The 22,430-nt window shown below is 44.5% G+C and overlaps 1 protein-coding gene across 1 annotated transcript in view; it reads right to left on the bottom strand.

Annotated features, from left to right (window-relative positions):
• Positions 1-18,052, bottom strand: part of SLC51A (solute carrier family 51 member A) — a 79,937-nt gene extending 61,885 nt beyond the window's left edge. The window contains exons 1-3 of the mRNA XM_077290243.1: positions 17,955-18,052; positions 11,471-11,565; positions 4,379-4,533 (exon numbers count right to left, since the gene is read on the bottom strand). Of these exons, the coding sequence (XP_077146358.1) occupies positions 4,379-4,533; positions 11,471-11,565; positions 17,955-17,989 (285 nt within the window). The 5' untranslated portion in view covers positions 17,990-18,052. The remainder of the gene's footprint in view (positions 1-4,378; positions 4,534-11,470; positions 11,566-17,954) is intronic.
• Between the last annotated feature and the right edge of the window lie 4,378 nt (positions 18,053-22,430).

Here is a 22,430-nt window from a genome sequence, read left to right as displayed (position 1 = left end):
TTTAATCTGCTGCAAATTTACCAGTTCACGGAATGCTGAGCTCTGTATAACCCCTCCCCCACCTAATGGACAGATTTCTGTGTGCACTGTGCATATGCAGAAAGCTACTAATCAGTGATGGGGGCCTGGTTATACAGAGCTTGTGAACGCAGGTTTGCAGGTTTACTAGTCCTTTAGTGATAATCTCCTGCTGATTTTATCAAAACTGTTGGATCGCTCCCAGGGGCCGTGGGATACTCAGTACCGGGTACTGCGGTTAACAGGGGGATGTCACGGTGGCTGACCCGGTCCGTGGCCCTGGGGTGTCCGTGTAAAAGGGAAAGGTCTTTAAGGGGAATGTTCGTGACACCACCTGTAGTATTCAATCAGGGTGACCGACACTGCTTTAAGGGGTCCGTTGGGGTGCTGTTATGGCAGCTAGATGGTATACCTTCCCACAGGTGAAGTATGTCCCCAGGGCTTCCCAGTGTGTAGATGGTGGTATGGTGAGAGGCACAGTAAAGAACGAGGACACAAGGTTGCAGTCTCTTTACCTTTACTGTAGACTTCAGCATCCACAGTCCAGAGCACCAGATCACAGGGCAGGCAGAGTCCGGCCGGTTTGGAGGCAAGTCTAGAGTCCCCTTGTCCAGGTGGAAATCAGTAGCCTTCCCTTGCGCTGCAGTGGTGTAGTCCCTTACTGCCTATGGCTTCACATAAGGGTCTCACAGATGTGGTGTTCTTCTCTCTCTCTGTCCCCCATATAGGATAGGACAAAACCCGTATGACTAGTGACTTGAGCCTGTTTATAGGGTCTCTTAGATAACCCGGCTCTGTGGGGTGTCACCGTGCCTCCTGGTTATAGGTCGGACAGGTAACGTGGAATTAGCTGTCCTGCCGGTCTCTGAAATAAGGCGTAGAGGTCCTTACTCCCTTGGTGTTCTGGCAACCGGGATTTTGCGCCTCAGAGGGAGACAGCTTGAGCAGGGCTAGTCCCCTTCTGGTATCCTCTCCTTTGCTTCGACTTCCTTCACGCTCGCTGCAATACAGTTCTGCCTTTCAATGTCTCTTTCTGGGAGCTGCAGCTCTGAGGGCATGCACAGCTCCTTTGACCCTCTGTCCTCCTCAGACTCTGATCTGGAGCTCACAGAACTCCTGTCTGGAGCTCTGCCGGGAACTGAACTACCTTTCCCTACAGACTACCAGTTATATATATGTGGGGAGTGACCTAATAAATAGGAGCAGAAGCTCCCCCTGGTGGTATGGAGTGTGAAATGTGTTGCATGTTTGTGATACCTGGATGCAGTTATCCTTCTTTGCCTTCAAGCATAGCATCACTCTCCCCGAAAGGAAAGCAATACCACTGCGACGACCAGGACCCTGGGGCACCGCATTACAGCAAGCAACATATATAATATGTTAATGTATATGCTGTTTACTATTTATATTACCCTTTTTATTAATTGTTGCTTACTTTCTGATTGTGTATATTTTATTCTATCTTCTTTAACTAAGATGAAAACTATCTTACCTATTTTGTAACAGGAGCATCAGAGATTTATTTTACAGAAGTTACATGGACAATAGAAAACAGCTCATTAATGTATATGTCAGTGTTGTGGGCATGCTCTGTGAGGTGCAGAGGTCACTAAGCAGCAAGTGGGAGAAAGAGCCAGCATTTTTCTGTTTCTATAGCTATTTTGTTAATAATCGATCATGCTGGTGAAAAAGTTGATTAATTAAAAAATGAAAACTAAATTGTTTGCATTTGAATTAAAGGTGTTGTTCACTACTTGGGCAGCCCCTTCTCAATCTGTATGTTTACTTACACTCTGGTGTCAGCGCCATTCCAGCATTATCAGTACTGTCTCGGGGCTCGTATCACATTGTTATGTCATACTAGCTGAAGAGCCCAGCGTTGCCTGGGCATAGTAAATATCTGTGGTTAGTTATAGCACCTCACGTCTCTTATTTTCCCATGACCCCTCTCATTTTCCCCTTCACTTCTCTCATTTTCTCCCTCACATCTCTAATTTTCCCCCTCATTCCTCTTATTTTCCCCCTCACTCCTCTCATTCCCCCCTAACACTTGTCATTTCGACCTCACATCTGTCATTTTCTGATCAGTCCACTATTTTCCCTCACTCCTCTCATTTTGCACTCACACCTTTTCATTTTCACCTCACACCTCTCATTTTCCCCTCAGTATATACATGTTTGTCATCTCCCTTATATATAGCATACACCTGTATGTCATCTCCTGTATATAGTATATACCTGTATGTCATCTCCCCTGTATATAGTATATACCTGTATGTCATCTCCCCTGTATATAGTATAAAACTGTATGTCATCTCCCCTGTAAATAGTATATACCTGCTGTATGTCATCTCATCCTGTATATTGTATATACCTACTGTATGTGTCATCTCCTCCTGTATATAGTATATACCTGTATGTCATCTCTTCTGTATATAGTATATACCTGTATGTCATCTCCTTCTATATATAGTATATACCTGTATGTCATCTCCTGTATATAGTATATACCTGTATGTCTTCTCCCTGTATATAGTATATACCTGCTGTATGTCATCTCCTCCTGTATATACCTATGTGTCATCTCCTAATTTATATACTATATACCTGTATGTCATCTTCCCCTGTATATAGTATATACCAGTGTGACATCTCCTCCTGTATATAGTATATACCTGTATGTCATCTCCTCCTATATATAGTATATACCTGTATATCATCTCCTCCTGTATATAGTATATACCTGTAAGTCCTCTCCTCCTGTATATAGTATATACCTGTGTGTCATCTCCCCTGTATATAGTATGTACCTGTATGTCATCTCCTCCTGTAAATAGTATATATCTGTGTGTCATCTCCTGTATTAGACCTCGTTCACACGTTATTTGGTCAGTATTTATACCTCAGTATTTGTAAGCTAAATTGGCAGCCTGATAAATCCCCAGCCAACAAGAAGCCCTCCCCCCTGGCAGTATATATTAGCTCACACATACACATAATAGACAGGTCATGTGACTAACAGCTGCCGTATTTCCTATATGGTACATTTGTTGCTCTTGTAGTTTGTCTGCTTATTAATCAGATTTTTATTTTTGAAGGATAATACCAGACTTGTGTGTGTTTTAGGGCGAGTTTCATGTGTCAAGTTGTGTGTGTTGAGTTGCGTGTGGCGACATGCATGTAGCGACTTTTGTGAGATGAGTTTTGTGTGGCGACATGCGTGTAGCAACTTTTTGTGTTTCGAGTTGCATGTGATAGGTTAGTGTAGCAAGTTGTGTGCAGCAAGTTTTGCGCATGGCGAGTTTTGCACGTGGTGAGTTTTATGTGTGGTGCGTTTTGAGTATGTGCAAGTTTTGTGTGAAGCAACTTTTGCATGTGTTGCAACTTTTGTGCATGTGGCAATTTTTCCGCGTGTGCAAGTTTTGCATGTGGCGAGTTTTCCATGAGGTGAGTTTTGCACTTGTGGCGGGTTTTGCATGAGCCTAGTTTTGCATGTGGCGAATTTTGCGCGTGGCGAGTTTTGAGTGGCGACTTTTGTGTTTCGACTTTTATGTGGTGAGGTTGGTGTATGTGTGGTGAAATGTGTGCTGAAGGTGGTATATGTGTTCAAGCATGTGGTAGTGTGTGGCGCGTTTTGTGTGTGTTCATATCCCCGTGTGTGGTGAGTATCCCATGTCGGGGCCCCACCTTAGCAACTGTACGGTATATACTCTTTGGCGCCATCGCTCTCATTCTTTAAGTCCCCCTTGTTCACATCTGGCAGCTGTCAATTTGCCTCCAACACTTTTCCTTTCACTTTTTCCCCATTATGTAGATAGGGGCAAAATTGTTTGGTGAATTGGAATGCACGGGGTTAAAATTTCGCCTCACAACATAGCCTATGACGCTCTCGGGGTCCATACGTGTGACTGTGTAAAATTTTGTGGCTGTAGCTGCGACGGTGCAGATGCCAGTCCCGGACATACATACACACATACACACACACACACACACATTCAGCTTTATATATTAGATGATCCCTGGAGCCAATCAGCATCCTCTTCATTGTCCCCACCTTTGAACCAATCACTTACCTACGTCCAGAGGAAGTGAAAGAAGGAGGAGAGAGTGAAGCGGCAGATGACTGACCGCAAGGATCACGTGAAGTAACAATGTCACGTGAGCCCGGGAGAAACGGTTCCGACACCACTAAAACAGAGTTGGCATCGGAGGTGAGTACAAATCTTATTTTACTGGGGGGCAAACATACGGATTCAGAAGGGTTTGACCAAGTAGTGGACAACCCCTTCAACATTTACACAACTGTAATTCTATTTGCACAAAATGAACATGTCAAATGAGCGGCTATTGAGGCTCTCACCGTTGGGGCGGCGCTGCTCCACAGGGATGTTCTCTTCTTCATTGGGCATTGCACATTCTTTAGAATATAAACAGCGTCTTCCAGATAAATAATGACTGAGATGATGGAAAGAACGGTGAGAATCCCCATAATGCTCAACTGCAAGGTATCCACCACTAAAAACAGGAGAAGAGGTGTTAAGGTATAGATGGTGCCGTAAGGTTAGACGGGCTGCAGCATGATACAGGCTACAGTCATATGGTCTGTACAGTAAAGAACAACCCTTAATGAATGTAGCCAAAGTTATGGAAAATTTGAGACACCCTAAAAATACTGACATTGTGCTAACCTACTCTATGAAGGGGCCCAAGATGAGTGCGTATAGATTTGTATTTTTAATGGAAATGCAAACATTTACTGAAATAAGTTTTTCCAGGACGTCCCTCCTGACAGCACCCAGGAGGACGTCCTCCTCCTCCTTGCTGGGACAGGAAACACACGAGAGTTCAAATATCCGGTACCTCCCACCGATCCTCAGTGTTTTTCCTGTCCCTGCACGGAGGGACACACGTAGAGAAGCAGCACATGCTTACCGAGCTCAGGGGGATCGAGCGGTTTTCCAATCCTTCCCCCTGTCAAGCAGCTCAGGGTCGAAACTCCCCGGAGGGGAGTCCCTCTACCCCAGAGGCCCGGAGTGGACGATACTCCGGGATTGAACCGCTCCTCCCGGTGGGGAGGCTCTCGGTTCAGGACGCAGCAGGATCCGGCCTCCGTTCTGCAGAGCACGCAGTCCCGGAGAGATTACAGACAGGCGAGGCTTCCGGGTGTAAGGTAGCCGAGTCACTTCCGGTATCGGCAGAGCCGGTGGAACGTCACTTCCGGTGGCGTTCGCTTCAGCGGGGAGGCAGACGCTCCATATGGGAGCACACTGTACAGAGCGGTCGCTACGTTCTTTGCATCCAGCATCTGCAGTGGCCACACCGTCTGCCAGGATCGGCTGCCAGGATCAACGATGGAAGATAGAATCGACGAGGAGAGGGTAAGACTGCCTGGAGCAGTACGACCTAAGCCCCGTAACCTCCTCATATTTCCCCGCCTATTACTCCCTATCTTACATTACCTAGGATAAGGGAAACTCCGCTGTTCCCACGGTTACAGTTAAAAGATCGGGAAAAGCTACTATGAAGAGCGCCAGATGTCCTTTATGTCATGCTAAGCTCCCAGAAGCCTATAACAAAACCCTCTGTGCCTCATGTACCTCCAAGGTCATGAAAGATGAGCAGACAACCCTGTTTTCCGAGATGAGATCCCTTATAAGGGAAGAGGTACAGGCCTCTATATCCAGCCTGTCGCAGTCTCGGCCCGCCAGTCCCATACCCGGTCGTAAGCGTCCCAGGCGGGAGGAAATACAGGGGGAACCTGATTATTCATCGGAGGAAGATTCCGAACTCAGGGATTCGCTCGCAGAGGAAGAAGGTGAAATAGTGGAGAATCAGGAATTAGCCAGGAAGTATCTATTTCAATCTGAAGAAACAGATGGACTCGTACATGCTGTTAGGAGTACTATGCAGATAGAAGATACATCTAAACCTCAGTCCAGACAGGACTTGATGTTCGGGGGTCTAGTGGCACGAAATTTGACTGTATTTCCTATAAGTGAGCATATCAAGGCCATGATCCTAGAGGAATGGAAGGAGGCCGAACGCCGTTTGGTACTATCCCGCGACTTTAAAAGTCGATTACCATTTGACTCTGAGGAAGCCAAGTTATGGGACGAGGTCCCTAAAATCGACGTCCCGGTTGCGAAGGTCACCAAGAAGACTGCTATACCCTTCGAGGACTCCTCTAGCCTTCGTGACCCAATGGACAGGAAGGCCGATATATTACTTAAGAGGGCTTGGGAATCTTCCGCAGCCCTGATCAAAACAAACATTGCAGCCACTTCTGTGGCAAGGTCAATGTACATATGGATGGGGCAGCTGGAAGAGCAGCTATCCAATAAGACACCTAGAGCAGATATACTAAATTCCCTTCCTTTAATGAAATCGGCAACGGCCTTCTTGTCAGATATGACAGCGGAATCAGTTAGATTTGCAGCTCGTAATAGTTCCTTATCTAATGCAGCTAGGCGAGCTGTGTGGTTGAGGTCATGGTCTGGCGACAACGCCTCTAAATCCAAACTCTGCTCTATTCCATTCTCGGGACAGAGAGCGTTTGGACCTACTTTAGACACTATCCTTGAATCAGCCAGTGATAAAAAGAAAGGATTTCCTGAGGACAAAAATAAGCGTCCTCAGTCCTTTCGGAGAGGCTTCTTCTTTCCCAAGAAACAGTTTGAGCCTAAAGGTCAGGGTCGGGCCAGTAGAGGATCCTTCAGAGGCTCCCGTGGACAGAGCTACAGGAACAGAGGTTCCTTCTTTAACCCTGCATACAAGAATAAATCACTATGACGCCACAGGCATCGGGGGGAGGCTTCGGAGGTTCGCAGAAAACTGGGCTCAGATCACTCAGAATCAGTGGGTTCTCAGCATTGTCTCCAGGGGATACAACATAGAACTCTACGCTCCTCCCCCAGAAAGGTATATTACACCAACTATCGTCACTGCAGATTCAGCCATTCTAAAAGACTTACAAAACATGCTCAGAACCGAAGTAATCATTCCGGTCCCTCACTCAGAGATAGGAACGGGTCACTACTCCTCCCTATTCACTATCTCACGGCCATCGGGCGACACTCGCACGATCATAAACTTAAAGCCGTTAAATGTCTGGGTGAGATACAAAAGGTTTCGCATGGAGTCTATCCGCTCAGCGATTCAGCTAATAAATCAGAACGCGGTCATGTGTACCATCGATCTAAAGAGGGCTTATTACCAGGTCCCAATACATCCCATGTCTCAAAACCTGCTAAGGTTCGCAGTAAAACTACCAACCCGGACCTGCCACTTCCAATTTCAGGGCCTTCCCTTCGGGCTGGCCTCTGCTCCTCGCATCTTTACAAAGCTTATATCAGAAATGGTGGCATTTCTGAGAAGACAAGGAGTCATAATAATCCCGTACCTGGACGATTTCCTTTTAGTAGCAGATTCAGTGGAGATCTTGGAAGTTCACAGAAATCAAACGATAGCAACGATGGAACACCTAGGCTGGGTAATAAACCGGCAGAAGTCCAGCCTTCTTCCAGACCAAAGAGTAACCTACCTAGGGGTGCTTTTGGACTCCAGTCGCAGAATATCCTGCTTACCGGAGGGCAAAAGAAGAATAATTCAAGATCGAGTCAAGTACCTACTGGAGCATCGAGCTTCTATAAGGATGGCTATGCAGGTCCTCGGCCTTATGACGGCTTGCATCCCATGTGTAAGGTGGGCTCAGGCACACTCAAGACGTCTGCAACGACAAATCCTGTCGGTATGGGATCGCCGGAAATCTTCACTAGAGGCTACATTGAGGCTGACGGGTCCAACTCGAAGATCCCTCCATTGGTGGACTCGCACAAAAAACCTAGAAGTGGGCGTTCTATGGATCTCCTCACCCTATGTAGTTATCACTACAGACGCCAGTGCATGGGGTTGGGGAGCTCATCTACAGGGCAGAATCTTGCAAGGCAAGTGGCCAGAAAGCATAAGGAACAGATCATCAAATTACAAAGAGCTGTACGCTGTATGGCAGGCGTTAAAACACAATCGCCCTTTCCTCCTAAACCGGCACGTAAGAATTTTCTCCAACAATGTAACGACAGTCTCATTCCTGAATCATCAAGGAGGACCAAGATATCAACCTCTGCAAGATTTAGCAGAAGAAATCTTCAGCTGGGCCGAAGACACTATACTCTCCCTAAGAGCTATCCACCTAGAAGGTTCTCAGAACATAGTAGCAGACTACTTAAGCAGACAAAAATTGTGTCCAACAGAGTGGGAACTGGACCAGAACATTTTTCGGCAACTATGCTTTCGTTGGGGAACTCCCAGCATCGACCTCTTCGCAAGCAGAAGGAACTCGAAGACTCCAAGATTCTTCTCCCTGAACCCATCGGATCTTCCAGAAGGGGTAGATGCTCTGAGTCAGAAATGGAACCATTCCCTCTCATACGCCTTCCCACCGTTGGCGTTAATTCCAGCTGTCCTTCGGAAGATCAAGGAGGATCAGACAACGGTCATCCTAGTAGTTCCGTATTGGCCAAAGAGGAGTTGGTTTCCAGTGCTGGGAACACTAGCAATGGACAACCCAGTCATTCTGCCTGCCAGCGGAAGAGTCATCCACCAAGGTCCAGTCTATCATCCAGATCCAAGCAGACTCTGTCTTTCAGCCTGGATCCTGAGAGGATCATCCTGAAGTCCAAAGGCCTGTCAGACCAAGTCATATCTACTATACAAAGCAGCAGGAAACCGGTTACATCAGCCATATACCGGAAGATTTGGAAACGTTTTTGTTCAGAAAGTGGCAGGTCCGATGTTGTATCAGGCTCACCGAACATTCCTGTTATCTTGGACTTTCTGCAGAAAGGGTTCAACTCGGGGCTTCGACCTAGCACATTAAAAGTACAAGTGTCAGCGTTAAGTTCTTATCTAGACTACCCCTTAGCATCACACCCATGGATAATACGCTTTATTCGGGCCACCCAGAGAATGCGTCCCACCATCCGGCACTTGTCCCCAGCCTGGGACCTTAACCTTGTTCTTAGAGCACTATGTAAAGGTATTTACACTCCGGGTGATGATATGCCGATAGCTATTCGCACTCGGAAAATGGCCTTCTTGGTTGCGATCACCACGGCTAAAAGAATTGGAGAAATTCAGGCGCTATGTATCAGAGATCCCTACCTACAAATCAGGGAGGATAGCCTAATACTGAAATTAGACCCAGCTTTTGTACCAAAGGTAGCTTCCACAAAAAATAGGAACCAAGAAATAATTCTCCCTTCCTTTTGTAATAACCCCTCCAACGAGAAAGAAAGGGCTCTGCAATCTCTCGATGTTAGGCAAGGAGTGTTAGATTATTTACAGGCCACGAACTCCTGGCGTATAGATTCTAACCTTTTTATTTTATTTGGGGGAAAAAATAAGGGTAAGAAAGCCTCTAGAGCCTCTATCGCCCGTTGGATTACTGCGGTAATCTCTCACGCCTATCAGTCCGAGGGTTTATCCCCTCCTCCAGGTTTAAAAGCCCATTCTACCCGGGGGGTGTCTGCCTCTTGGGCTGAGCGTGCGGGAGCTACCGTAGAGCAGATCTGTAAGGCCGCTTCTTGGGCCAGGACAGACACTTTCTGTAAACATTATAAGCTTGATGTTATGTCTGGTCAGCACACGGCTTTTGGGAGGAAAGTCCTCCAAGCGGTAGTCCCACCCTAAGGAGATGATCTGGTACTTCTCCTGGGTGCTGTCAGGAGGGACGTCCTGGAAAATCGGTATTAGTCTTACCGGTAATTATGTTTCCAGGAGTCCATACTGACAGCACCGGTAGTTCCCTCCCATATCTATTATAAATTACATATATATATTCAGAGTTATGTTATATATATTCTGTGTATTGAGTTTCAAATATTAAAATTTTATTTGCATCATTCCATGAGTTGGTCCTTGTTACAACACTGAGGATCGGTGGGAGGTACCGGATATTTGAACTCTCGTGTGTTTCCTGTCCCAGCAAGGAGGAGGAGGACGTCCTCCTGGGTGCTGTCAGTATGGACTCCTGGAAACATAATTACCGGTAAGACTAATACCGATTTTCTTGAGAGCTGGTGGCCAGTTTGAAAGGTCAGGAGGACATTGACTTATAGGTAGTGACCCATAGATGGCGCTAAAGAAACAGTTTTCCAGACTTATATTGGCGTTGCAGTGATCTATTTTCTAAGGAACCCACTGCCCAAATGTTAGGGTAATCTCACTCTGGGGCCTCATTCAGACATCTATTTCCCACATGTGGAAAAAAAGAATGATCTTGGATGAGATTTTCATCGGTGTTTGGTAAAAGTGTCTGTTTTTACCATCAGTGATTTTCAGGTATGCAAAAAATAAAAAGGTTCAAAGCTTCTGCTCATTGTGATTTTTCGACCTGGCAGCACACAGATTCATGAAAATCACAAACCCAGGAATTGTATAATTGAATGTGATCCGTGACTCCGACCAAACACTGACAAGTCTCCGTATCTTGTTGCAGACGCAGTGAAGCAGGGACGTGTGAATATCAATATAGGTAATAATGGGTACGTGCTCCACGCGTGAAAAACACTTATAGAACAGATTCAACAAGTACGTAAAAAACAAACATCTAAATGAGGCCTAACACAGCTTACAATTAACCCCATCCTGTCGGGGCCAATTTTCGTTTTTGCTCTTTCATTTCTTCCTCCCCTTCTTCCTAGAGCCTTATCTTTTTTCTTTTTTGGAGACAAAGTCATAAAGAGTTGTTTACTGTAAGGTGTGTTGTAGTTATCAATGACAACATTAGTTTCACCATATGAAGTATTGAAAAGTAGGAAATAAATTCCAAGTAGGGTGAAAAAAAATGTAATTCGTCATTGTTTATTTGCATTGTGTTCACTTGCCATTTGCATCTTTTGCTGCAAAAGTTACCTGGCGACATGATTCTTCACGTCAGCAATAGGAAACTTGTATTTTTATATTTTTTTTATTTTACTGGTGAAGATAATATCCAAACTGTATTTCTGAGACCTGTAACTTTTTATCGGTACATACAATGTTTGACAATTTTGATATTACATTTCGAGGAGGTGAAGGGGGGGGGGGGGTGGCCACACCAATTTGGATATTTCAGGGGGAGTTTTTTGGACTTTTACGGATATAATGTTACCAATTATATTATGTTATTTTTCCCCAGGAGACTTGAGCCCTGGTTATGTGATTTTTTTTGTACTTTAGTATTGCAGTATATGGGTGAAACTAATGATCTCATAATAGTAAAAAGATGGCTGCAACAGGGACCTTCAGTGGGTTCCTGGCTGCTTTGGCACCCCACACCACACCGAGCCACCTAGATGCTGCTGTCAGAGGTGTGAGCCCCCCGCTATACATGTGCACAGATGTCAAGAAGGGGTTAATTTTATATAATATTGTATATACATATATTCAAGCTGCGTTTCATTGGGTGACCTACAGTATGGTAATCGTGCGGCTGTTGGTGGTAGGGAGAAGCAGGATGGCGGTATACTGTAGTTGTTCATCAGGAAGTAAACCAGCTGCTTGGGAATCCTGTAAAAAGGGAAATCAGAAGAGAAGTGGAGCAATATCATACAGAACAGTGGTAAAAGACAGTCGTACGTAGACGCTCACCCACGTATGGTAGTTTGCATTTTACCATTTGCAATGGAAATCAATGATGTAACCAGTAAGCAAAGTAGAAGGAAGCACCGAACCTACTGTGTCTACATGTACATGAACTGGTAGAACAAGCAGCTCTACCAGAGCCTCAGGTGTTCGACTAAAAATCAGTTGCATTCATCTAACAGGTTGTTTTGGCAACAGACTCATGGATGTCATCAGTCTCCACTCAGATTATTGGTACAAAGACATTTCTGAAACCAAATTTGCAGTGTATAATTTTGATTTTTACAGGGGAAAAGCAAAACGCATGTCTATTGCAGTCAGCCACGTGGTTTTGCATCTGAAGCAGCTGATTTATAAAAAATCAAATATTCTTTTAATAGGTCATTCGAAAATCGCAGCGTAACCTCGAAGACACAGTTCTCGGCCATGTCTCTGCAGCTTATCAGCTGGTCTTACCCTAAGGTGTAAGCGATGCATGTGACGGAAACACCACCCACTGTGATGGCAAATAGCTGCCTAGTTTTGACGCAGGTAGAGTTATCACTGCTCTGCTGCCGCACCGACGATGCCCGTACCCTTATGTTACTTTTACACAATGCGGCCACGGTACGGTTGTTTTCTACAATAATAGAAAAATTGCAAAAAGGTCTGCAAAATTGTAATTTTTTACTGTGATGGTGACCAAAAACTGCTCTATGGCATAGTGTGAACGCAAGCTTAGAACTTCTAATAATTGACATTCTACAGCTCTGTTCTGAATAATATGATACAGCTGAAGAGAATTTTATGATTACAGACCCGACTAGTGCATGTAAACAGCAGGTAGCTCCATAGCGGGCAGGCACAATTTGCGGATGTGACTGGTGCAACACATTCTGTGGCCTTGTGAACTAAGGCTATGTTTCCACGGTCAGGAAACATTCAGGATTTGCTGCAGATTGGGTGCTGCGTACATCCACATCGTCCAATCCACAGCATCCAGATGTTACAGCATAGTGGAGAGGTTTTTATGAAATCCCGTCTCCACTATGCGTGCAGGGCCACATCCAGTGGCCCTGTGTATACACACATGTGGCGCGTCTTTCCAGACCGCAGCATGTCTATTTATCTTGCGGAGACGCTCAGTCTCCGCAAGATAAATAACACAGTCTATCTATAGGATGTGGTGATTCCGCATGTGTTCATTGAATCACCGCTCTTACAACAGGGGGCGGCACTTTGGGCAGAGCGGGGTATCCGCTGCGTCCAAAGCGCAGAGATTACGCCCCGTGGAAACATACCCTAAGGTTACATTCCGAAATCCTTTGTACAGTCCATGTGCTGTCCTTTTTTAAAACGAACAGAACACTGACCTATAGAGTTTAATTGATTCATCCACAATTTTTGTTCTAAAAACTGATCAGTGATTCCGATCCCTGAGACTCAAAGAATGTCCTATTCTCATCCATTCAGCAGATCAGACTCAGCCAATAAAGTCTATGTTGATAAATTAAGCACAGATGAAAAAGAGAGGACAGCTCTTTTTACTTTATTCACTAATCCATTGTTAACGGTTAAGAAAATATTGGATGTAACACAGATGCAATACAGATGACAAATGAGAGAATAACCGTAAGTTTTACACGGATGTAAAAATTGAGACAAATATGTGAATGTAGCTGAAGGATGGGTACAGACGAGCGTGTGTAAAAATTGTTTGCTTCTCATGCAGAATATGCAGAGTTTTATATCCGCATTGTCATTTGCATGCCACATGTATGTCCATTTTCTTTACATCCATATGACTTTCAGATTGCATCTGTTATATGTTATACACAGGGCCAGTGTGAGCAAGTACCGGGGCCCTGAGCAGGCGGGGGGCCTATTCACCATCGGGGACACCTGTGCTCTCTGGGGCCCCCCTGCTTGCTCATGGCCCCGGTACATGCAATACTTACCTCTTCCCGGTCCTCCGCTGTAGCGTCTTCCGCATCTCCTGACTGTGTGACGTTCAGGTCAGAGGGCACGATGACGTGACTAGTGTGCTCCCTCTGCTTGACCAGTCACAATGCAGAAGGCCAGGAGATGCCGACGCTGAGCAGTCTGTAGCATAGCAGCGGCCAGCAAGGAGAGGTGAGTATTTAATTTTCTTTTTTTAATGTTTGGAGCAATTTATGGGGCCCATCGTATACTGGAGCATTATATGGGGCCCATCATATCCTGGAGCATTATATGGGGCCCATCATATCCTGAAGCATTATATGCAGCCTAGCATATACTGGAGCATTATATGGGGCCCAGCATATGCTGGAGCACTATATGGGGCCCAGCATATACTGGAAAATTATATGGGGCCCATTATATATGGAGCAGTATATGGGACGCATCACATACTGGAGCAATATATGGGACGCATCATATACTGGAAGATTATATGGGTTCCATTATATATGGAGCAGTGTATGGGGCCTTTCAAATACTGTGTGGAGCATTTTATGGGGCCCATTGTAAATAGAGCACTATATGGGGCCCATCGTATACTGTACGTATCACTATATGTGGCCCATTATATATGGAGCAATATGTGGGGCCTTTCATATACTGTATGGAGCATTATATGGGGCCCACTGTGAATAGAGCATTATATGGGGCCCATCATATACTGTTTGGAGCAATATATGTAGCCCATTATGTATGGTTGCAATATGTGGGGCTCATTATATATGGAGTAATATATGGGGCCCAGCATATACTGGAGCATTATATGGAACTCATTATATACTGGAGTACTATATGTGGCTTATTATATACTGGAACATTATATGGAGCCCATCATATAGCTGAGCATGATATGGGGCCCAGCATATAGCATATATAACCTCACTAACATGCTCATTGTAGCTCTAACCCATCTTTTCAGCCTATCGCTATCTTCTGGTACCTTCCCCTCTGCCTTCAAACATGCCACCATCATACCCATCCTCAAAAAAACTAACCTTGACCCAATTGCTATGCCCATCTATCGCCCCATATCACTGCTCCTGTTTGCTTCAAAACTCCTTGAGCAGCATGTCCATGCTCAACTTTCCTCCCAACTCTCATCTAACTCTGTCCTTGACAACCTCCAATCTGGCTTCCGCCCCCACCACTCTACCAAAACTGCCCTGACCAAAATTACTAATGACTTACTCACAGCCAAAACTAACAGATAGTTCTCCATCCTCCTTCTTCTCGACCTGTCCTCTGCATTTGACACAGGCGACCACTGCCTACTGCTACAGATTCTTTCTTCCCTTGGCATCAAAGACCTTGCCCTGTCCTGGTTTGCCTCATACCTTCCAGACCGCACATGTAGCGTTTCCCACTCCCACACTACCTCCTCATCCTGCCCTCTATGTGTTGGAGTCCCTCAAGGATCTGTCCTAGGGCCCCTACTTTTTCCCATCTATACACTTGGCCTAGGACAACTCATAAAGTCCCATGGCGTCCAGTACCACCTGTATGTGGACGACACTCAGATCTACCTCTCTGGCCCAGATGTCACCTCTCTGCTGTCCAGAATCCTGGAGTGTCTATCAGCCATATCCTCCTTCTTCACCTCTCGCTTCCTAAAACTCAATGTAGACAAAACCGAACTCATCATCTTTCCCTTATCTCGCGTATCATCCCTACCAGACTTGTCTATTATGGTAAACGGCATCACGCTCTCTCCCGCACCTGAAATCCTCTGCCTCGGGGTAACTCTCGACTCTGCCCTGTACTTCAAACCACACATCCAAACTCTTGCCACTTCCTGTTGCTTCCAACTCAAAAACATTGCCAGAATCCATCCCTTCCTCAGCCCACAATCTAATAAAACTCTTGTGCATGCCCTCATCATTTCCCCCCTAGATTACTGCAACACCCTCCTCTGTGGCCTCCCCGCTAACTCTCTTGCACCACTCCAGTCTGTCCTCAATTCTGCTGCCTGGATAATCCACCTCTCTCCTCGCTACTCCCCTGTTTCTCCCCTCTGCAAATCCCTCCACTGCCTTCCAATTCCCCAACGAATCCAGTTCAAACTACCAACACTGATCTACAAAGCCATCCACAACCTGTCCCCTCCCTATATCTCTGAACTAATCTACCAAAATCTTCCCTCACATAATCTTCGATCCTCCCAAGACCTCCTACTCTCCTCCACACTTATTCGTTCCTCACACAACCGCCTCCAAGATTTCTCCCGAATATCCCCCATCCTCTGGAATTCCACGCCTCAACACGTCCGGCTATCCACCACCCTCAGATCCTTCATACAGAACCTGAAAACCCATCTCTTCAGGAAAGCCTACAGCCTGCAATAAGCATTCTGCCGCCTCACCACCACCCGAGCTACTACCTCACCACCACCCGAGCTGCCACCTCACCACCACCCGAGCTGCCGCCTCACCACCACCAGAGCTGCCGCACCCTCGACCTTCTGTCTCTTCCCCATTATTCCGTAGAATATAAGTCCACATGGACAGGGTCCTCTCCCCTCTGTACCAGTCTGTCATTGTAAGTTTGTTTACTGTAAATGATATCTATAACTCAGTATGTAACCCCTTTCTCATGTACAGCACCATGGAATTAATGGTGCTATATAAATAAATAATAATAATATAGTGGTGCATTATATGGGACCCATCATATACTGGAGCACTATATGGGGCCCAGCATATACTAGAACATGGGGCTCATTATTCTGTTTGGAGCAATATGTGGTGCCCATATTACTGTATGGAGCAATATATGAGGCTCATTATACTGTATTTAGCAATATATGTGGCTCAATACACTGTATGAATCATTATATGGGGCTCATTATTCTGTTTGGAGCACTATGTGGTGCCCATATTACTGTATGGAGCAATATATGAGGCTCATTATACTGTATGGAGCAATATATGTGGCTTATTATACTGTATGGAGCATTATATGGGGCTCATTATTCTGTTTGGAGCACTATGTGGTGCCCATAATACTGTATGGAGAAATATATGGGGCTCATTATTCTGTATGGAGCACTATATGGTGCCCATAATACTGTATGGAGCAATGTATAGGGCTCATTATTCTATATGGAGCGCTATGTGATGCCCATAATACTGTATGGAGGACTATACTGTCCGGTTTCTGGGCTATTGTAGAATTTATAATAGATATCACTAACAATGTAAAATATAAAAATAGGCCAATTATAATTTTCTATATCATAATTGCAAAGGATACACAAAAACTGGATGTCATATAGATGGTGTCAGTATGGCATCCTTTTATTAAAGCACCCATTCAATTTAAAGGGCAAGGCTGATCTGATAAAAGGATCAGACTAGGATGTACTGTACTTTGATTTTTACACAAAAACTATCAGTCTGTGTTTTAAACTATTCATGTGAACTACAGCATGGACTTGCATTGGTAAGTTTTCCATTTTGAAGATGGACAGTACAGAGGCGTATAAAATATGTTTGTCTGACCGAGACCCTAGGAGGGTACAAAGACTAAGTAAATGTAAAAGGTGTCAAATGAGATACACAGGCTGATACATATAAACCAGTGAAGGCAGTAGGGCATATGCCCATAACAACCACTGAGATTCTATCTGCTGATTTTCTAGTTTTCCTAACCTGAGAAATCACAGACCCAATACAATTGGTGCCTATGGGCAATTTGTTTCATTCTAGGGCTATATGTGAAACCTTTTACGCCTTTCTCAAAGATGACTCCTAGATTGTTGAATTATCATGTGCAGCATCAATATGTGATACCATAATGAGGTGACCGAAATAACAATAGTTATTAAGAAATTACTTTTTTTATCTGCAAGGCATTATTTAAAGCATAATATAAAAAAGGGAGCATATAATTTAGAAAATGTCATGTGTAACATCATCCCAACCATACTGCATGATCCACGATATACATTTACTAAGAGAAATGTAGATTTTAATTTTCTAACAGCAATTCTCCAAACACTCAGCAATGTAATCTGTAGCTCTACGTTACTATAACCAGGCTTGGACTGGCCCATAGGGGAACAGGGGAATCCCCCGGTGGGCCCTTGTGTAGCTATGGGCCCCCAAACCCACTGTATGAGCAATACTTGGCTTAATTCACTTAATTTACTCTGTATAAAAAAAGCAGCATATCATCCTTCATTAACCAAACTACCCAGTTTACTATTATATAGAAGGATAGGTAAATTTGTGAACGAGGCAAATGTAATATTTGCATGCAGGTGAAAAGTGGCCCCCCAAAGTCAATCTTACTGGTGGGCCCTTGGCACCCCAGTCTGTTACTGACTATAACTATACCTGGGGTCTGGCTTAAACTCTTCTACAGACGCCATTATTCAGATGCTGCCCTCAGATCTCGCTCTGCCGCTCACAGCTGCCCCAAACTCTGCTCTGGACAGTGGATAGTGGACTTTGTCAAGTTCAATTGTCTGTAAAACGTCAGTTTCATTGGTTCACCCATGACTTTCAGGTCATTGATCTCAATACTTAAATGTGTATTAGATGTCCGAAGTTTCCTCTTTGAAGCTCAGTAGGGGATAAAGCTGCCTCTATAAACATTGCTCCATAGATACTTTAATATTTTGGTTTGCTTGTGCAGAGATCGCCTTCTTTTTCTTCCTTAATTTATTCTACATTTCCTTCCTGCAACCATATTTTTTTAGCTGAGTACTTCGCCCAAAACTTTCCAAAAACACTTAAAGGAGATGCATTAAACTAGGGAACTTGTCAGTCTTGTTAGCTGTCCAGTTTGAGGGCAGCATATGGTAATGACAGACATACAAATTTCAGGAGACTGCGTTAATGTGCAGTAGTTTTTCAGAACTTCCATCTTTTATTTTGCCGCACATGACCAATGCGACTAACATGGAGTTCTTGTGCATTCTATAGATTAGCAGTCTAGTGGGCAGTCCTATTTAGTGATTGGCAGCTTCTCCTGTATAACTATACATATAAAGTTAGCTGTCAATCACCGATTAGGGCCACCCACTGGACTGGACTACAAGTTATTCTGAATTATTTTACCACAATAGTAATAATAATAATAATTTTTATTTATATAGCGCCAACATATTCCGCAGCACTTTACAATTAAGCAGGGACATGTACAAACAATAAATTCGGTACGAGTTAAGACAATTTAAACAGTGACATTAGGAGTGAGGTCCCTGCTCGCAAGCTTACAATCTATAAGGAAATGGGGGGACACAATAGGTGAATAGTGCTTGTTGTTTCAGGTCTGGCAATTATGATAAATAGGGATTTTCATACAAAGCTGCATGATCCGGTGGTCATCAGCCTGTGTGTTTAAGTGCAATAGTCAAGTATCAAGTACAGTTATCATGTGTATGGAGGGTGTGGAGACAGATGAATAGTAGGGTGCAGATTCAGAATAATATTTGGAAGGAGGGAACAGGGCAAAGTTAGTTTACTGAGTAGTTGATGTGGTGGGCTTGTTTGAAGAGATGGGTTTTTAAAGCGCGCTTGAAAAGGTCGGGGCTAGGTATCAGTCTGATCGTCTGGGGAAGTGCATTCCAGAGAGCTGGCACAGCACAAGAGAAGTCTTGGAGATGGAGGTGCGAGGTTCGGATTACGGGGGATGTTAGGTCATTTGTAGAACGGAGGGCACGTGTAGGGCGATAGACAGAGATGAGAGAGGAGATATAAGGCGGTGCAGAACTGTGGAGGGCTTTGTGGGTGAGAGAGATGAGTTTGTACTGCATCCTGTAGCGAATGGGTAGCCAGTGCAATGACTGGCACAAGATGGAGGCATCGGTGAAGCGGCTGGACAGAAATATGACTCTGGCTGCAGCATTCAAGATGGATTGGAGAGGGGAAAGTTTGGTAATTGGGAGACCGATCAGAAGAGAGTTGCAGTAGACCAGACGGGAATGAATAAGAGCGACAGTAAGAGTCTTAGCAGTTTCAACGGTGAGAAAAGGTCGGATTCTATATAGCAGAGTAGTATGCTGACTCACTGGTTAGCAATGAAGACTTGCAGCACTGGGGTCCTATGTTCAAATCCCACCACGGACAACATCTGCAATTAATTTGTATAGATAGACCAAAAAGGGAAAAAATAGAATGGCACTAAGAAACAGTCTACTTTCTGGTGGAATAGGTGGGCTCTGAGTCAGCGACACTTTGCTGAGTTAAATCACGGTGATGCAGGTGCTTGCTTGGAAAAACACAGCAACACTCCGTTTACCGTGTCATAAAAACCTAAGACCTTTATTTAAGAAAGCTTTTCACGGACAAGGTTTTTGAGGGCAGAACGAATGCAGGTATGCAGGCAAAAGAACAGGACTACGGCTGTTTCGCGTTTAATACGCTTCCACGGATCCAGATTGAAAAGCTTTCTTAAATAAAGGACTTAGGTTTTTATGACACGGTAAATGGAGTGTTGCTGCTTTTTTCTCTATTTTGGATTGCTACAATTTATTTGTATGTTCTCCCTGTGTTTGCGTAGGATTCCTTCTCTCAGACGCGAGTACAATTGAAGCCCTACTGGGTCAGGGCGACGTGATCACTCTGCTGACGTCACTCGCCGGTGCTGCCGAGGCACGAACGGTGGCATGTGATCCAGTGGAGCTGAAGACACTGAAGATTTATTGTAATGGGGGTGGGTGAAGAAGAAATAGGATTTAAGGACAGTTTTGGGGGGACAGAAGAAATAAGATTTGAAGACACCGTTTGAGAGGAGGAAAGATATAATATTTGTCTGGGAAATGAGGAAGGGATGGCCGTGGACACAATATGGGGAGGGGGAAGAAATACGTTTTGAGAATACAGTTTGGGGAACGAGGAAGAGATGGGTGTGAACACAATATGTCATGGAATAAGGGAAAGAAATTTGAGGACACAATATGAGAAGAAAATGAGGAGATGGGGGCATATATATAAGGTCCCAGGGTGATGGCTTCAGACACTGTATGGGGACCGAGGGTGATGGGATGGGATCGAACACAGTATAGGGAGTGTGAAGATGCAGTATGGAGAGAAGGGGTAACTAAATGAGGAGACAGTATGGTTAGCACAGTATGGTTAGCAGGGGTGTTGTGAGAGGAGACTGCATGAGGAGCGAGCGGGAATGTGTGAGGAGACTTGAGGGGAATAGTGTGAGGAGACAGTACGGTATGAGAAAACTGTGAGGGGGCACAGAATAGAGATTGAGTAGTGTGTAGAGGGTAGCATGGAGGGACAGTGTAAGGGCACAGCCAGGAGGGGACAGTAAGCCAAGGAGGAGGAGTGTGATAAGGGGCACAGTATAGAGACTGTGCCCTATAGGTGGGACCCTGTGTGAAAAGAAAGTGTGAAGAGGGGCTCCAGTATGGAAAGAAGAGGGAAGTGTGGAGGGCATATACCACAAGAGGGACAGTGTGTGGGTCATATTTTCTGCAGAGAATATGGTGAGGGGCAATTATTAATTCAGAGGCACAGCATTGGTCAGATATTTTTATACAGAGGCATTATAATGGCACAGCTATTTTTAAGGTCATCGTGTGGGTTTGTGCTGCACTAGACTTGAGAAGATGAAAGTCTGCAGAGACGAGCTGTGGCTGTGAAAATTCATCACGGTGTCTGGACAAGCTGAAGAAAAGAAAGAGAACGAGTCCAATCAGAGACAATGTCATCCAAAAGGTACCTGGATGTAAAAATGTTTAGTGATACTGACTAATTTTCATATTTAAAGGGGTTGTCCCAGTTTGTGATGAGTCTGCAGTCATTCTATGTGACTGCAGATTTCTGAATTCTCACAGTGCACTCTGCATGCTGTCAGGATTCTCTGGTGCCAGGGATTTGCATGCATGTGGTTACGTGCTGACGAGACATGCATGGCCTCACACAGTGAAAATGAATTGAGCAAGGCTGGACACTTCTAGTTGGAATGTGTCCAAAAGAATACAAATCGCATACTTGTGTTCACATGACCGTCCACTCTTGCCACCGGCACGGGAGAATCCGAAAAGTGTACAGTGAATGCGCTGTTAGAATTCAAAATCCTGCCGTCATATAGAATGACTTTAGACTTTCATCTCAAACTTAGACACTCTTTAATTATAAAATGAAACCCTGTAGCATGCCAATGCCAATCATAACAGTGTGTAATATCCTCAATGTCAGGATTCAGCTCTGCAGCTCTTCAGTCATCACGTGGCCACTTCACTTACGTTAATGTGACAACTAGATTTTCTTTCTACTGCTCTCAGTTTTTCACTGAATAATGAGAGAATTAGGGAGAGCAGCTAGTCGGCACATGACTATGTGTGTAAATTGCATATATGCCTGGGGGGGTTGGGTGATGGGTTGGCGCCAAACTAAATTCTTGCCCCGGATGCTGGAAAACCTAGATACACCTTTAGGATAGGCTATATTATTACTCTGTCAGATATGTTACTACAGTACAGAGTTAAAGTGTAAAGTACATTATAATGTTCCCCTCCAAAAATTGATCCTGCTGGTCATTGGCCTAACCTTATAACCTTTACTGCACTGCTTAGAATTAGTTTTGTTTGCTACTAAACAGTAATCTGACCACAAAAATGTCAAGGTTCTCTCCGAGGCAAAAGTTCATCCAAATTGAAGAGGCAAGGAGGTAACATACAGACAGATTTGAAACAGTCATTTTTGGGTCTTAACATTTATATTCATAGATTAACACTGGGCTGGGTGATGAATAGTAGGAAGATTAACTAAAAAGTCTCAGTTTTCTGAGTATTATAGGCATAAAGAAAACCTGGAAGAAATTCTTGTGAAAAACTTCTGAAATTAATA

This window comes from Ranitomeya variabilis, chromosome 2 (assembly GCF_051348905.1).
Source record: "Ranitomeya variabilis isolate aRanVar5 chromosome 2, aRanVar5.hap1, whole genome shotgun sequence".
In the NCBI taxonomy this organism is placed as follows: Eukaryota; Metazoa; Chordata; class Amphibia; order Anura; family Dendrobatidae; genus Ranitomeya; species Ranitomeya variabilis.
Note: the sequence above shows the minus strand (reverse complement) of the source record. Positions and strands in the feature narration are given on the sequence as shown.